Raw genomic sequence first — 17545 nt, 5'->3', positions numbered from 1 at the left:
GATGAAAGGGTATCTTACTGCTATAAGAAAAATACTATCTGTTACTATAAGGAGACTATAACATTCAGGGAAATAGAGAGTGAGCAATGTAGGAGAACAATCCATGAAAGCAAAGGGTGACAGCTAGAACAGGGAAAAATATTCAGAGGCTGAGTCAGGGCAATATAGAGCCCTGAAAGGAAATAGGGATGAAATTCAAACATTTCAGCAAGAAATAACAAATCATCTTTAATAAATGTTAATGCCTAACAGCTTTTCCCTGTAAAACAAGCATTGTGCATGATCTTATGGATAGGGCACCGAGGTCCAGGCGTGGGATATCTGTGTTCCTCTACAGTCTTGGTCGGCTTCCTGTGAATCAAGACACATCTGTCCCTTCCACATTCCTGCATAAAACAAGCTATCATTACAGCATTTCTTGGCACACCCCATTCTTTAGCTGTATAGAACAGTAGGGTAGTTTGGGGACCTTTAAAATGTTGCCAAATTTGCCGGTGCCTAAGGTACCACTAGCAATATTGCGTGCAAATCTTTGATTTTGGCAAGGTATCCTGCTGAGATCTGGGCAAGTCACCATCAGAAGTGATACTCTAAATGTACTCTCTCTGTACCTGGATGCCAAGATAGAAGAAAATCCAGACACTCAACACTGATGTGGCTGAAAAGAAGCAAAAGGATAGTACAACAGTAAAATAATACAATTGGTAGAAATAGGAAATTGATTCATAGAGGAACTGACCACAGAACTCAACCTATTTGCAAACTAACATCTAAATATGAAAGTGGCATTCAGTGATCATGACTGGAGCAGCACTGATTATGCAAGAGATGATCCATCAATCACAGCATCAAAGAAGTAAAGGAAAATAACTAGAGGACCAGCAACATACTACTAAGAGGAGGCTTGACAGAACAAAGTGTTCCAGCATAACTTCTGTGTTAAACTATTTCTTTTCTCAACAAGAATAAACACTGCAGAGAAGTGATCCAACTATACTGAAATGTGAAATTGCATCAGGTGAACACATATTTTTATCCTGCTGCAAACAGTTCTGCAAATAACTTTACACAATCCTAATATTTTTACAGGCTATCAACCATCATTTATCTTCAAAGCCTTTTCTGTTTATATAAACATGTAGATAAACATGTACCCTCTCAAAGCATTTATTACTAGTTCAGTATGTTTTTGCACAAATGCACAATGTTTTTTGGTTTTATTGCTATTATTTTCCAAATTACAATAAAATAGAATCCCCAAATATATCCCATCTTTAGAAGAAGTAAATTCAATGAAAGCTAATAAATATTCACCATTCCTTAGGTACTTCATTCTACCATAACTGGACTTCATCAGGACCAAACTGACTTGGTAAAAACCACTTAAAGCACAACCACAACAATTTCAACATAAACACTCACTAAAAACTTAAACCCCTGCAACTTTAAGGGAGAAATTTTAGTTTTGGTTATACATTTCTGTAACAGAAAGTACAATCATTCTGAGCCTAACTAAATAAATTTCAGTAAGTGTGAAACACTGATTACAGTGACAATTTTCCAACCCTCCTACATTTCTACATGAACTACAATAAGGGAAAAAGTATTGTGAACTTTCTTATACAAGTAAAAATAACCTAGGACATACAGACAGCTGTAATCGGTCTCATATGGAAGTTACCAGCTTCAACTATTATGCTGTGGTACAAGATATAAGGATATATTTTAATGATGTAATTTTAATGTTTAATAAATTTTCTAGGTTTTGAATATAAAATCAGTGCTGAAAATAAAATACACACCCAAGGCAAAACCAGAATCCACATTTTTAAAAGTACTACTCTGCCAGTCAAGCTTGCATTGCTTCTGAACTCCATCATCTGATCAACACATACTCAACTGCATTCAATTTAGATTTCACTGTAATGCAAATATTACCACTGAGCCACTTAAAAAAAAGGCACAAGCTCTATCAGCAGGCATAGTAAATCCTTTGCCAAATACAATGCATGAAAATGAACCATTAATTATCCATGATGACTCATGAGACTATATTTGTTTGCTGATTTTTATTAAATAAATGCAACATTGCACAGAAATGTTCTCCTTAATTTGATCTGTTATGTAAGTTAAGATTGGTATCAGGTTTTTTTTTTTTAACTGGTGAAAAGTATCATGAAAATAATATGCTGAGACATCTTGCAAACCATTCACTCCACATAAATTATTTGAAGCTTATCTACCTACACTTTCTTTACAAGTACAGCCAGGCTCCTACTCCAGCTCCTATTTTCCTAGCGCTCCCAATGCAAGTCCCTTCCTCCTTTGCTCCATCTAAAGTTTTGTAAAGACCCTTACCTCTCCCTTTGATCAATACTGTCTTTAAACCCTTCTGGTTCTTTCACAGGTCTGCTCAAAGAAAGGTGGCAGACTCCCCTCCTCTGGACAGTGTTTCTGACCATGACATCTCCTTCCCACCCTTCTTCGTACCTTCAGTACCTCCATCAATGTTCTCTCACTCCCAAACTTAATTGCTACAGTGGGGTGGGATGGAGTAACAGGCTTGATTTTTACACTTACATTACCCCTTTCAGCCTACTGTAACAGCCCTTATCATGCTTTTTTTACAACTTCCCCTCAGGTTGTCCCACTCCAGTCATACCTACAAGAACCATCTGAGAACATTTATGCAGACAGTGCCAGGGGGAACTCCTTGCACTGTGAGTCTTTCTTGTCCCATTTAAAACATAATTTAGAACCTTTATCTTTCATTTAGAACCTTTCATTTTAATGTCACCTCCTGCTGTAGAAAAGTTCTTTGGGAATAAACTACTGAAGCTCTTGTTCGTTGGTTGGTTTTGTTGGGTTTTTTAAAGACTTTATTATTTGCCCCTGGTCACTAGAGGTTCTGGGCAACTCTGAGTTAGACTGATGTCTATTAGAGGTTTGCATGGGACAAAAATTAAGATTGCTTAACCTTAACTGATTAATAAAGCTCAACTCCCTCCAAAGATGATGAAAAATTAAGTTTCTGAATTGGCTGCAAATGAAAATGTGCTAAAAAGGTAGCACTTTTTTCATGTCTCTGAACAGTTTCACACAATAAAATCTGTGTTCACTGACACAGATTTTCCCCAAAGCAGAATTTTTAGCAAGATTTCACAAAATAATTTGTTTTAAAACTGCATTTTGTCCTTGAGATGTCTATGATTTAGTTTTCTAAACACCTATAATCTCTACCTTAAAAACATTTACAATTCAGAAAGGGAAGAGAAAAATTAAGATTAAAAACAAGCAAACTTGATTACAAACTTGTACCATGAAGTTGTGCCCAGAAAATGTGGTCTCTCCTCTGCTACCTCACTAATGCCAGCTGCAATTGTACCTGTTGAAAAGTTAGTATTTTGGCTCTTTGTCATTGTTACTTTTATCATTCAAACACATTACAAAGTATGTTCAGAAGAAATTCCAAAGCAAGTGACAGGCACATTAACACTCTTACCCACATCAATCTCTCTTATTAACTGCAGTAATATATCAATATATCAAAACTCAACCTACAAAAATCAACCTAACATTTATTTATTTATTCATTCATCACTTACATGACACTACCTCTACTTCAATCCTTGCGATAAAAATGTGATTATCTTGGTATCCCCAGAGGTCAAGCTGTGACAGCAAATCATTTGATGCCCATGCCAAAGTTATTTAAAAGAGATTGTGTATCACAGCCCTTGACACTAGCTCAGGCTCCCAGTGACAGCCAAGCAAAGCACTGGTTTGATCAGCTCATAACCACAGGGCTACTCTATCACCGCTCACAAATAATGTCAGGATACTGTGTTTTCCCCAAAATTCTATCAATAAACTGTTCATTCTGAGTTATCCTTCCTAGCAAATAAAAGAAGAGATAAATTTACAAAACATAGCTTTTCTAATAGATAAAATACTGTTTGTGAGACTACATGTTCTCTCGAAATTCCAGGGATTATTATAATGGACCTTAAGATCCATTTTGACTGTAATGTTTTCAGAGACAGTAAATATTTTTGAGGAACAAATATCTACATCATTTTCTACACTAAGAGATTAAGAATATTTGTGAAGTATAACTGCAGTATAAATACCCAAAACAAAAGTTTCACTCTGATGCACTGATTCCAAAGACTTCTCAAAATACAGTGTGCATCTCCAAAACCAGTTTAAAATCCCCTAAAAAAGGGACCACTCTTCCAAATCACAACTTGTGCAGACCGAGCATTGTTAACCAGCAGACAAAAAACTCCATCACATCCTACCAATAAAATGGAGTTCAGGAGTGATGCACAGCAACAGCTAAGATTTCCTATTTGACAGTGCAATTCCAGCAATACCCCACGTAATGGGAGGACTATCAAGCATTAGCTTAATACAGAGTGAAGCAAAATTCAGAAACTTTCAGAATTCTGTACAGCTGCTCAGGGATGGGCAGCAGACCAGCCACTGACTGAGGGGCCCTTGCAACCGCACGGTACAGCACTAACATGACTGCCCAAGCTTTATAAACAAAACAAGTCTTCTGTACAGGAAAGAACATAAATGTGTGCAAGGTCAATTATAAAATCCTCCTCTATCAAAAACACAGAGATTCCTGGCAAACACAGTGTACATTTGGCCCTACTAATTTAAACTACAATCTCCAAGAGATAATTCATTCGAGTGAGAAATCCCATTGTTGATGTATCTATAAACTTTCAGATCACTACACTAAACTACAGCTCTGATTTAACCTGCTATTATAAACCCTTCAAACACAACTCTAAGAATCAGCTTGAATATTTGTTGCCCTGTTTCTTTTTTTTCCCCTTAGAACTTCATATGACTAGAATGATCATGACCTATACAAACACTTTTTTTCTTTTCCAAGAAATCTGTAAAACAGTACTGTGCAAAGCCATCATAGCAGATACATTCTCGTGTCCGGCAGGGATTTAGGCACCTCACTGCCCTTTCAGACTCCAAACACCACCTTGGGAAGGCACTGCTCACGTTCTCAGTGTCCACCCGAACAAAACAGCTCCACAAAACAGCCACCTCCCAGTTTAGCACCTTCTAAACACCCAGCCAAGTCCTGAGGACGCCAAGCTTCCTCTTGTCCCAAAAAACCCATGCAAAGTACCAAGTGACTGTGAAATCAGGCCCTGCCAGAGACGGGGATGAAAGAATCCTGTTGAAGGGAGTGCATTCAGGATTGTTAGAAACAGGAACAGAGTGGTTAGAACAGAGCCCTGCTCACCAGCTGTTTTGAGGACCAGGTCTGACTTTCCACTCCTCATGTCAGGTTTTTTAGGATACTCAATTTCCCAACATTTAGCAGAACCCAGCCTCTACACTCCTTCATAATTCCAGCCCCCTTCAAGTCATGTACATTGGTTTATTCAAATAATTAGAAAGCCCTGTCAACAGAAGCGAGGCAGACACACATTTATAAAAGCATTCAGAGACCAAATCAGCACATTTAAATACAAAACAAACAAAAGACAGACAGTGTGACAGTGATGTCACTTGCTATAAAAAGCTTCAGGGACAGTCAAAGAGGAAAATCATGTTTCATTTTAAAATGCAACAAAACTAATGGACAAATGATGGACATGGTATCCTAAAAAAAACAAACAAAAATAACCCCAAAAAACCCCCAACCTGTATAATTATAAGCAGTGTTTGAAAAAAAAAAAAAACAAAACCGAAAGCACAAGATTTTATAAAATCCAATCCAAAACATTTCAGCAATGCACAATATTTGTTACAGCACCATGACTAGGTTATTATGATCCTGAAAACTGACGCAATTTTAATCTGAAACATCCTGAATTAAATTCAGCTGAAATATGAAAATCTGGCTCCAAGTACAGATAAGTTATTAAATATAAAAAAAGAGCAAGACTGTTATCCCAGCTACTAAAATTTACTTCCATGCGTATTTTTTTTCATTTATTTTCACTTCCTTTCACCAAATCCTCATTTTCTCAGGGACACTAGGGGAGCGGGGGAGGGTGGGTGGAATTTAAAGCTCTCCAAATTAAAGATTAAAAAAGCAATTCGCTTCAGGACCTATATTTGAAGCAGTGAGATTTCAGACGGATAGTCTTCATATTGACTGCGAAATCCTTGGGTCCCAAGGGGAAACAATGAACACGGCTCTAGAAGCCAAACACGCCGCTCTCCGGCCCCGCCGCGGAAGGAGAGGAGCGGGACAAGGAGGGCAAGAGGGAGGGCCCGAGGGGCGCCGGGGGGCCCCGGACCCCCGCCCGCGAGGAGGCCACCGGGGCCGGGGGCGACGGCCGGGAACAAAGCGCCGGGGAGGGGCAGCGCGGAAGGGAGGCGTGCGTGGGGGCACAGCGGCGGGTCAGGGCTCACCCGGGCCTGTCGCTCCAGCTGTGAGTGGAGGCTGGAGCCCTGCAGGCGCTGCACGACCCTGGCGATGGTGAGGGACAGCCCGCGGTCCGGGTCCAGCATCGCGGCCCCTGCGCGGCCGGGCCGCCTTCGTCGTCGCACCGCCGCGTTACCCGGCAACGGCGGCAGCGGCGCCGGCCTGCGGCGGCGTCCGGCCGGGAAGCGGCGCCGCCCTGAAAGGTTCCGCGACGCCGCCGCCCCGCCTGAAGGCGAAGGAAGCGCCCAAGGGCCGTAGGTGCTCCTGGGCGAAAGGAACGACAAAAGTCAGAGGGTCCCCAAACAGTCAGAAAGTTTTATTAGAAAACTACGGGGAATTTTAATGCCCTGACCTCCTATATAAGCACAGAAAGAAAGAAAGGGGGGAGGAGAAAGAGATGGCGAGTCCTGGTCCCAGCGCAGCGATTCAGCGGCTGGGGTGCCGGGGTCCGGGCTGGTGCCTTTCTGGGGACAGGTTTCTCCTGCCCGAAGGCTCCCTTTCTCGAGGGAAACAAGTCGGCCCGTATTGATGCGAAGTTTTCTTGCATTTCTGGATATTTTACCTCGTCTGCTCGGCAGGGTGAGGCGTTAGTTCAGGCTGGGCTCCGGGAGCCGGCACCGTCCTCGCTGGAGCCGAGCAGGGTGCGGCCCGGTGTGCGCCTCGCTGCGGGATGTGCGTGCGGGGAGCTTCCATCTACTGCGCCTCTCCGGGAAAGCCTGCTCCTATGTGCGGCAGTAACTGAACCACGCAATCGGTTTTTTACTTAATAAACTAATTTACTACGCCAAAACACCCATTTTTAAAGTCCCAGAAGGATTAAGAAATAAGAGAGGGGATAACATGGAAAAGCTGATTGTTGACCTCTAAACCATTTTCAGCTCTGAGGATGACCTCTAAAATAAAGAATGTTTCAAGATTCTGAAACATCAGGAGTAAGTTTTTCACTGTTGGGAGTGACAGATATGAGGAAATTATAGATGTCATCAGTTACATCAATAGAAAAAACAACTGCATATAATAGGTATAAAACATGCACCTGAACTCATTTGTCTGCAACCAGTTTTGACTTATCTGTGAGCATTTCTGGATAAAATGAAGTTTAAAGAAGAATAGTAATAGAAGGTCAGAGATTAAGTTCTTCGATGAACTGTAGATAAAACTGAAAAAGTCACTTATACTAATCAAAATACTGAGGAGAGGTTGCTTCTCAGTTCATGGAGAGCATGGGGAAATGAAACACCCAGTTGCCTACCAGTGCCTTGAATATCTTCTCATTTACATCAGGTTTTCTGTCACTTCTTTTCTTACATGCATGGATGATGTTAGGGGCAACAGTGAACACTTTTTTTTCCCCTGTGTATTGGGAGAGTTAATGATATTTTTGTCTACATTCCCAACTGAACAAGCATACAAAGTGTAATAGCTTTCTGTGCTAGTTCATAAAAAAGTCTGCAAAATGTTCCATACAGAGAGTAGCTCACCTCATTTTGGTTTGTTTGGTTTTTGGGTTTGTTTGGGTTTTTGTTTGTTTGTTTGTTTGTTTTAATGAGGATCATTTGTTTGTGTGGGGAACTTCGCATGCTAAGGAAAGCACATGCAGAAAACTGGAGCATGACCATAAGCTCTGCAGGTCAATAGCTGAAGTCCAGAGTTTCACATTTCAGCTGCAAGTGTGAGAGAGAGCCCTCTCTCCTTGCCTGGCACAGTCCACAGCAGCATTTTCCTTTCCAGTTTGTGAGCAAGCCTGTGGACTGCCACAGGGATGGGAGTCTTATCTTGTGTTTGGTGAACGTGTTATTTGTCAGGGCAGCTTGATCTGTGAGGACTCAGGGGCTGGGTACATTCCTGCTGGTCTGTCTGCTTTGCATGTGATCTGCAGGCGCCACATTTGGCCACAGGGCAGGTCATGGAGCGGGACTGAAGCCACAACACCTTGCTGATTAGAAATGTGTGTTCCCCTGCTACTGGGGAGTATGGGGAAACCATACATCAGGTGAGTTTCATGTGCAGTGCATAAGACTTTGCAGGTCTGCAAAAGCCATCCTGATCACTATAGGTCAAGAAAACAGGACAAAAAACTAATGTCAGCTGCAGATGAGTAATTTCCTGCAGTTGACAACCTCTGCTCCAAGGTTGCCTTTATAACTCGCTGCCTATGCACGTCTGTCAGTCTTCATTCCCTGGCTTTTTAGGCTGTTTTCAGTCTTGGTTTCCTTCCACTGCATTTCCCTTTGGTCAGTTACATCTCCAGTATGGGTAGGAAAACTTACTTCTTGTAAATGCCAATCCAAGCTTAGAAGTAGGGCGATATAAAGAGATAATTTACAGAATCTTACTGAGGGCTGTTAACAGCTTCTTGTGTATCCCTACCATATCTAGTTAAGAAATCTCATGCTTGAGTGTGTGCTTCTTTTTTGTTTCCTTACAAGGAGTGTACTGTATAGCAGCTTCAGAAATACAGGGTCTTTATTAGACAATATCACTTAAATAACAGGCATTGGCAGAAATCCCAACTAATGCTTTAGCCTATCCCCCTGGTATCGCAGGTTAACTTGGTTCCTGTGATAAATTTTTGACAACTGCAGCTTTTTCATCATGATTTACTTTTAAATTGCAAGTAAGCAACTGCGTACAGTCAGTGTAGAGTGGTTTTATGATGTCCAGTACCACATACCAGAGGTAGCTTGTTGGTTTTATTAGGAGGTCTGGTGTAGATGTCATAGTTCTTCTATTTTGGGTTGTTGGTTCCTTCTCAGTGTCTCAGTCTTACACCCTTGAACACCAGTTGTCTTCCATTTGTATTCCTCCTCCATTGCACTGCAGTGCTCAACAGTGTAGTACCGTAGTTTACTGTGTTTTGTGTCAAGTTACTTCACTGAACTGTACTGATACTGGTATCCCAAGTGTCTTTTATTAATCTGCCACAACAGGTCTGGAAAGCATCGAGAGTCTGGAAATGGAAAGTAAAAATTATATAGTCAATCAGCTTGGCTTTTTCCATGTAATCTGGTAGTTGACCTGATATCAAACTAGGCTGTCTGCAGGTATCACCAAAGGAGGCAGTGCTGTTGTGTGACAGATAATGGGTGAGGGAAGACAACAAAATACCAGCGAGGTAAATAAAATCCCAACAGTCCCACTCACAAAATCCCAGCAGTCAACAAAATCCCAGCACTTCCAGTCTCTGCTCATAAGACACTCTGCCTAAACCGTTCACAACACTCACGCTGCCCTGACCCCACCTTCACCTGTCATTCTGTTGTTGTGAGAAATGCCAAGTTTGAAGTCTCCTCTTAGGGCTGCTGTCTCTGCCGGGGGAACAGGTGTGCAGAGGGGCTGGAGTGGAAACACTGCCCCCTTACCTGTGCTGAGGGTGGGTACCTTCATGCGCTCTGTGCTGGCAGGAAAAGGTAGCAAGGTGTGGTGCAGAGTAGGACTAAGCATGCAATCACTGGGACTTACTGCTGTGGGTGAGCTGCTTCCCTTTTCCTTTGCACCCTGAGTGCCAAGGGGTTTAATGCTATCCAGGGAGAGCTACATACTGCATTCAGCCTGGTAATGCATCAAAAATACTCTGTAGCTCTCTAAGTTATTCCCCCCTTTTTTTTTGTGCTACAGGAGACACTGCCAGGAGGATGATAGTGTGGGCAAACCCCAGTGCAGTCTAGGTCAGGTATAAGGATGGCATTGTCCCAAATCAGCCAAGTGCCACAGAAACCCAGATTTAGGAAAAAAAGAAAAAAAAAAAAACATAACCAAATCAAAACCAAAAACAACAACCTAACCCAACAACTTTCTATTTTCTGCCAAACAAAAGGATAAGACATTAGAGGAAAAAACCCTAACAAACTCAAACAAAAGCTACAGACATCCTCCCTTACCCCTGTAGGTCTTCAGATCTGCCTTTCTTCAGACAGGGTACTGGATTAACTGGATTTTTTGTGTAGCTGGTTAGTGGTTTTTTAATCTAAAAAACTACTCCTGTCCAAAACTTCATTTCTTCTTTTTCCACTTGAAATAATATTAATTTGTGAGGGCTTAAAATCCATTACCCCAGTCCTCCATTTCAAACCATTATCAGAATTTCACCTGTGAACTAAAGTGTCATGTTCCAATAAATTTCTCATCTAAGCAGGTACTTTCAGAGAACATCATATTCAGTCTTTTATTCAGTGTGCTCACTCCTTATATTAGACAAATATATATTAAACTTTAATATCTATTATGGGCCAATCCTGCAAGCTCCTCTTTATAATATCCACTGTTTCCTTGCGCAGTCTGAATCATGATATATTGTTTGGAGCTGATAACAGATGTATGACAAAAGAAGAAAGATCTGTCAGTGACTCACCCTTTTGACTTTCAAACTTTATTCAAATTACCAAAAAGTGACAGTGTGTATTTTGACAAGTTTCAATACTTTCTTCAAAATAATCAGTTCCTGTGGAGTAATGAGATTTTTTTTTTTTGCCCCAATACCACTGATGCAATCTGAAGAATGTAGGAAGTTTAGATGGTGTCTTCACTTATCAGAACAGAAAACATCTTTTATTGCAGAATGTTGTCCATGCGTAGTAATATACTTCCTCTAATATGTGGCTGAGCTTGAGAGCTAGACTTTTGACTACCAGTGATGTCAAGGATTATCAGTCTAGTCTTAGGAGTTTCATGTTGCTCCAGTTCTTAATTTTAGGGAATTTCCTACCATAACTTTGGCTTTAGATAGTGTAAGCCTCCCTACTGAGGGCCATGTATTTCAGGTCATAATGTCAGTTAGTGGTACTTTTTGTAGCATTTCTGAGTCATAGCCATAACTGTGGGTTATCCAGTATGTAACAAAACTAACATGCACACAGTCCCTAGTTTTTCTAGTGTTATTAGATTTAGTCAATTTTTCATGTGTTCTATTATTAGTCAAGTGACATGGGTTTTAGCAGTAATATTCTGTATCTTCTGGTTGGTAAAATCCCATGTGTGCACTTGCCGTGCATGAAGATGTAATTCTGCCAATGCAGGATTTCTTGGAATTAAAGCAGAAATGGAGTCTATCTAGGTACACAGTGAAGAGAAACACATGCTGAATCACAAATACAGTCGAGACACTGAGTAGTTTATGCACTTCACACATGGCATATATATTTTGTTTCTTTAAATTGTATATTCACCTCAGAGCAAGTCTGTTGAAAAATTTATACAACTATTGTACTTAGCCAAACCTTTTAAAAGACATGATTCAGCATTCATGAACAAGCATTTTCTCAGGTCACATATAGCAGCTTACTTTAGCTATTTCTTTTAAGTTTTTACAAAATTTAACCAATTGGTTTGTAAGGAAGCAAAGCAGTAAAAAAACCTGTCTAGGTGGATTCTTAGTTAACACCTCCATGTCAAGGTTTCTGGTGTGTGGGTGTGCTAGGGTGAGATTCTGTGTTCTTTTCAAACCTATTGAGTCCAGTGAGTCTATGTGATCTAAATACAAGCAGGACTTGGGTCCTGTCTGTCACAAGAAGTATGCTCTTTTTAAAGACAGGAACAATCTGATCTAGTGGGTGGCATCCCTGCCCTTGGATCAGAACTAGATGATCTTTAAGGTTCTTTCCAACCCAAGCTTTTCTGTGATGCTATGAAAATATCTAAAAACATATGTGTGGTGATGTTTTCATATCTACTTTTGAAAAATATCAAACCCTCTCATTCTCTGTTTATTTGTTACACAATACTGAGCATTACTCCACTGAAATAGCTTCTTGATGCTGTATCCTACTTATTGCAGTAGGGGAATTTCATCTGCTGTGGAAAATGTAATAAATGTTTTAAGGTAGTCTGTTATACATCTGCTCACTGCCTGGAATATATACAATTTACTACACAGTTGTATCAGTGCGTGTTGCAACTCTTCAACAACCAGCAGACCACCTTGGATACATTATTTAGCGTCTAGATCATAGCTGCCTTCTCCTTAATCATTAAGAGGTAATCATAAACTTCAGCTGGCAGAACAAGGATCTCTTCTTGAGTGCATATTATTCTTCTGATTAGGATTTGATGACAAAGTTGATTAATCCTTTCTCTTCTCTCTCTCTTTTTTTTTTTTTTTTTTTTTTTTTTGTGTGTGAAGGATTATTCCATTGTTTCATTTCCTTGTTTGATAAATTTTCAAATAGAAGAATCAAAAGTGAAGAATAAACCAAAAGGAACTAGAAACTCTTGAAGCATTTTCGTAATGGTTATGGTTCACCAGCTACTGTAACTGTTCAAAAAAACAATCTAGATTCGATCAGGGAGATTTTTCCTTCCATTACAAGGATTTTTCACATATCCTTTACCTTGATTTCCATTTCCTTAACTTGATGTCTGCTCTGTTGGAAAGACAGCCAGAAGTGCAATAAAAAGGAAATGCTGAATGAGCAGAGGATAGCAAGCAAACCTTCATAAGTTTCTCATAGTTTTTTCACCAGTGATGATGTTTTCCTTTCCCTGTATGGACAAATAAATGCTGTGTATCATCGAAAGGCAGCGCCAGGCACTGATTAAATATCATCACCAACTATGGAAAAGAATCTTCTCTGACACATCTCGGGCCATAGTGGGGGTCTAAAGCATCCTATGTTGAAACAGTTGCAGTTGTCCTGTATTAGTTCAAAAGAGAGTTTTACATTAGTCAAAATGTAAAACTGAGCCCTAATTTCTAAATTTCTACCGTTTCTCTGTTTATATACAGGAATACATTATTGCAGAAAATTGTCTGAAACACTGATTACTAATACTGCCTATTACAGGAATTGTTGTGCATATATGAAGCACAACTAGATGATCAAACTTTTACTGTGAAAATAAGTTCATTATAACAACATGCTCAAAAATTCACCCAAAAAAGAGTGGAACCGTGGGATGGAAGAGCACACATATGTGAAGCACAGCTCTGAAGGCTGGATTGAGAGCCATTGAGTAGCAGACTACCCTGCTTTCACTAACCCAAAACATACAAATTAATATACGGATCTGCTTAAAGGAAAAATGACACCAAAATAGTATACACAGCTCTAGGGAGCACAAACAAACCCAAATGAAATTATTTGATTTCAGATGAAGCTCTGCGCATTGAAACCAAAAATTTAAAATATAAAAATGCAGTTAGGTTTTCTGTTTTGTATCACTGTTTAGAGGTCTGTGAAGTATTCTTTCAAATGCACAACAAATTTGCTAAATCAAAAAAAGGACAGAAGTAGTACCTAAAAAATTGTATTATTTTGTTAATTACAGGATACAGGCTTGCTTGAATCTTACAATCTATATTGCAGCATGTTTCCAGAAAGACCAGGAAGGAAAATTAGAAAGCATCCACAAAAGTGAATGTGCTAAAGGGCTCAGGAAGGGTTGAAATAAATTACATTTATTGCACAAAAAAAAAAAAAAAAAAAAAAAAAAGAGACAAGGTATGAAACTGAAAAACCAAAAACTGTACAGCCTATCTGAGATTATCATTAATATGAGTAAGCAGTCATATAGCAATGCAATTTATCATTGATCACTTTTGTTCTTCATAGGAAGAACCCCTGTACCCAACATTCCTACCCACTGTTAAGCAAAGGACACATTTTCCAGAGCAGATGGGATAAAATGTGCTCTGAGCTTAAATAAACACACGTATTTCCTGGTCTTTGTCTGAAACTGAATTGAGGCTTGCACTCATAGAGAGTAGAGCTGGGTGGATTCCTGCTGGATAATGTTTTGAATGTTAGGGCAACCTAAAATATGGAATTAAAATACCTTATTGGAATTGTTCAACAGCAGAAGGGCTTTTCATTTTGGCAAAATTAGGCTAATAACAGAAGCAGCATAATAAAATTTTAGATTAAAGTTGTGATACGTGAGCTCGGCCCCCATATATATATTGGCATACAGGGAGATAACAGCATGAGATCATCATAAAATCATAGAATATCCTGGGCTGGAAGAGACCCCAGGATCATCGACTCTAGTTCCAGACCCTGCACAGGACTATCCCCAGAGTCACACCATGTGCCTGAGCACACTGTCCAAGAGCTTCTTGAACTCTGTCAGGCTGGTGCTGTGAGCACTTCCCTGGGGAGCCTGTTCGAGTGCCCAACCACCCCCTGGGTGAGGAACCTTTTCCTGATATCCAGCTTAAAGCTCCCCTGACACAGCTTCATGACACTGACTCTTTTAAGGAAGCTACTTTAAGAATGTAGGGTTGTTTTCTGTTTCCAGATATATCTGTGAGGTTTGCAGCATGAATATGGATGGTACAGATATTTAAAATAGATACTACTAGCTTTCATAATCTTATCTGAGAGGCACAAGTCTTTGGGACTTAACCATTTATTTCCTCCTTAGAACTGGAAATAACACCAGTTGGAGGTACTGAACCCAGCTCAGTTGGGTTGTCAAAGGGATGAACACTCCAGACTTAAGGTGCCATTTTCAAATTCACCGTTTTGGTTAAGTTGGCCTAAAGCAGGAGAAAACTACACACAAATAGGATGAGTGGTAAGTAAAGAACCATTCATGAGGATGCATTGAAGAAGGAACAGAAGAAGTTGTTATCATGTCACTAGCTAATTAGCCACCATGTCAAGGTGATGGGAAAAGTGTAAGCAAGGAAAAATCCTGGGGATTTTTCTCATTCTCCTGCACTATTAAAGGAAATGATATTTATTGCCTTCTTGATAATTGAGCTGGATTTCATCAAAAATTATCAATTTGTACTGCCAGTTTCTTCTCAAAGAGTGTTAAATCTATAAGGCCTTGGCTATTTAGTAACACTTCAGACTACAGGAATAAGTTTCCTATTATTTTAGGTTGGATAATGTATGTGACCTACCATCTACTCCTCTTGAAACAGAAGATGAAAACTTATTTACCAATTTACATAATGATCTGATGTTTTAGAATTTGTTTGAATATTTCTCACAGAATCCAATTTTAAATTTTTAGCCTTCTCTTTATAAGGTCTTGAGAAAAAATATTCTGGTATGAAATGGCTCAGTTTAACAGCTAATGAAAGTGATTTATTTTTGTTGCCAAAGCATTCCCATTTAACTCCTAATAACTTTCATGAACAGTCATTGAGGATTAAGTGAAGACTTTGGCGAGATCTGTCTCTACAAAGTATAAAATCACAGCTGACAATTCTAACTTTCTAACAGAAATGTAAATTGTAATTAAAGAGATAAGATCACTGTTAGATTATGGTTTGAGCAGGATTATACTTTAAGTACCACTGGGTTTAAAATCAGAGTGGGTAACAGTGTAAACTGGGAACATTTCACTTGCATATTGCTTAGAATATTTTAAAAACTCTTTACTAGCTCCAGGAACTTGAGTCAGCAAAGCTTGTAAAAACAAACCATAAAATATTACTGATATTTTGTCGTTATCTCATTAGAAATACCTTTCTTACTTTAATTTATTCATTTTTCCCACATTGCAGGATTGCAAAATGAATGCATTAGAATAAAAGGAGAACATTGTGAAGAGGTAAGGTATCCAAGAGGAGACACAGTAGCCAGAATGTGTGTATGGTCTGTGACTGTTTTGCACTGCTTTTTTTGTACAGAGCACACTTAGCACCAATGCACCAGTGCAGTTGGTTCCAAAAAGGGCCAAACCAGAATGGCATGAAATTGTAAATATGAGATATTGACTTCAGGCACACACACAAAAATATTAGAAAAAATCACCCAGTTAATTGCAGTTAATATACCACAAATTTTCAAGTGTTCGTTAAAAAAACCCAAGAGTGTGGCACATAACTTTTCTATATACAAGGATTACATCCAAGAGATCCAACTTCTGATATGCTTAATTTATAAACCCTGGATATTTGGACACACCACAGCAGCCTGACTGAATCTGACTCTGTCAAAAAGTGAGTGTAGAGAATTCAGAGCAGAGATTGTCCTTGAAGTTTTGTTTCTCCTTTCTTTTGAGAGTTGAGACTTCTTGGCAGATTTAGAAGAGTTTTGTAATGTAAGCAAAGACTAAACAATGAAAATGAATTTAAAACTTACATACTTTCAGCCACATTAACTCCCTGCACTATGTAACACTGTATAAACATGAGCAAATAGTCCAAACTAACTACAGCAATTGTTCCTCAGAATATATTTTCTTAAGGATTATATAGACAAAAGCCTGGCAAGTAAAGCCAACAATACCATCATTTAACAGCTCATCTGTGCTGAAACTCTGGAAAGTATTATTTTCAGTGTTTCAGTATTTTAATAGTGTTTTGAAATTGCTATCAAATACTTCCAGGACTGCTTAGCACAATAATTGAAATAAACTAGAGTATTTTTTGTCACTATGGACTTGACTTGCCTCCCCCACTTTCTCAGAAATTATAACTGACAGCTTTCTACAAACAGTTATTGGATGGCATTATACCAATCAAAGAAATCCAAAATGCAAAGAGCATTTAGCTAAATTACAAATAAAGCTAAACATCACAGAAATTAAGACCTCGAAGAAAACTTCAGCTGGGGTAAATTGTCTTTGCTCCTGAAGGTCTCCATGTACCTCCTCTTACTGTGTTCAATAATTAGTCCAAAGTGCCAGCTAGCAGAGTTCCATTTAACTGAAAAAAAACTGGCCTGGAGATTATCACAGTAGGAGAACAAGAGTCAAACAATAAAATACTTCATTGTGTACAACAGAATGAAGGCCATGAGCCTAATTTAAAATCTTACTTTCATTATTTAAGCCTATAATTTGAAGGGGACAACCTGTCATCTTGCTGTCTGGCTACCCTTCCATGTAAAATCATGAGAATGGGAAATCAGCAAAAATCTAGACATCCCACAGTCTTTTGCTTTTCTATTTATTAGATCAAAATCCTATTTTGGTTGCATACTTTCAAGGAGTGTTGTTTCCTTGTGGGCTTTGCTGACAGGGTTTTATATAGTACAGTAGCTGTCTATGTTGTACCAGTAGTAATGATAGATAGGTCTTCTAGTGGAGAGACATTTTGCAATATCTTCTAAAACTTTTCTTCTTTACCCTCACTTCATGGTTTGAATTGTTTCAAATTACTAAAATTCATACTCAGATATCAGTTGTTGAGAAGAAGTTTAGTCAGTTAGTTACTCTTCAAAATCTGAGGCTGTGTGC

At 39.3% G+C, this 17545-nt stretch overlaps 1 protein-coding gene across 2 annotated transcripts in view; it reads right to left on the bottom strand.

The window, feature by feature from the left end:
- TBC1D19 (TBC1 domain family member 19) overlaps window positions 1-6562 on the bottom strand; it is a 50984-nt gene extending 44422 nt beyond the window's left edge. The window contains exon 1 of one of the 2 annotated variants that reach the window (XM_068188828.1): window positions 6400-6562. In XM_068188828.1, the coding sequence (XP_068044929.1) occupies window positions 6400-6498 (99 nt within the window). In that variant the 5' untranslated portion in view covers window positions 6499-6562. Of the gene's footprint in view, window positions 1-2358; window positions 2469-6399 lie in introns of those variants that run through there. The other variant, XM_068188829.1, reaches the window with a different exon arrangement.
- Window positions 6563-17545: the final 10983 nt, after the last annotated feature.

This window comes from Anomalospiza imberbis, chromosome 4 (genome assembly GCF_031753505.1).
Source record: "Anomalospiza imberbis isolate Cuckoo-Finch-1a 21T00152 chromosome 4, ASM3175350v1, whole genome shotgun sequence".
NCBI lineage: Eukaryota > Metazoa > Chordata > Aves > Passeriformes > Viduidae > Anomalospiza > Anomalospiza imberbis.
Note: the sequence above shows the minus strand (reverse complement) of the source record. Positions and strands in the feature narration are given on the sequence as shown.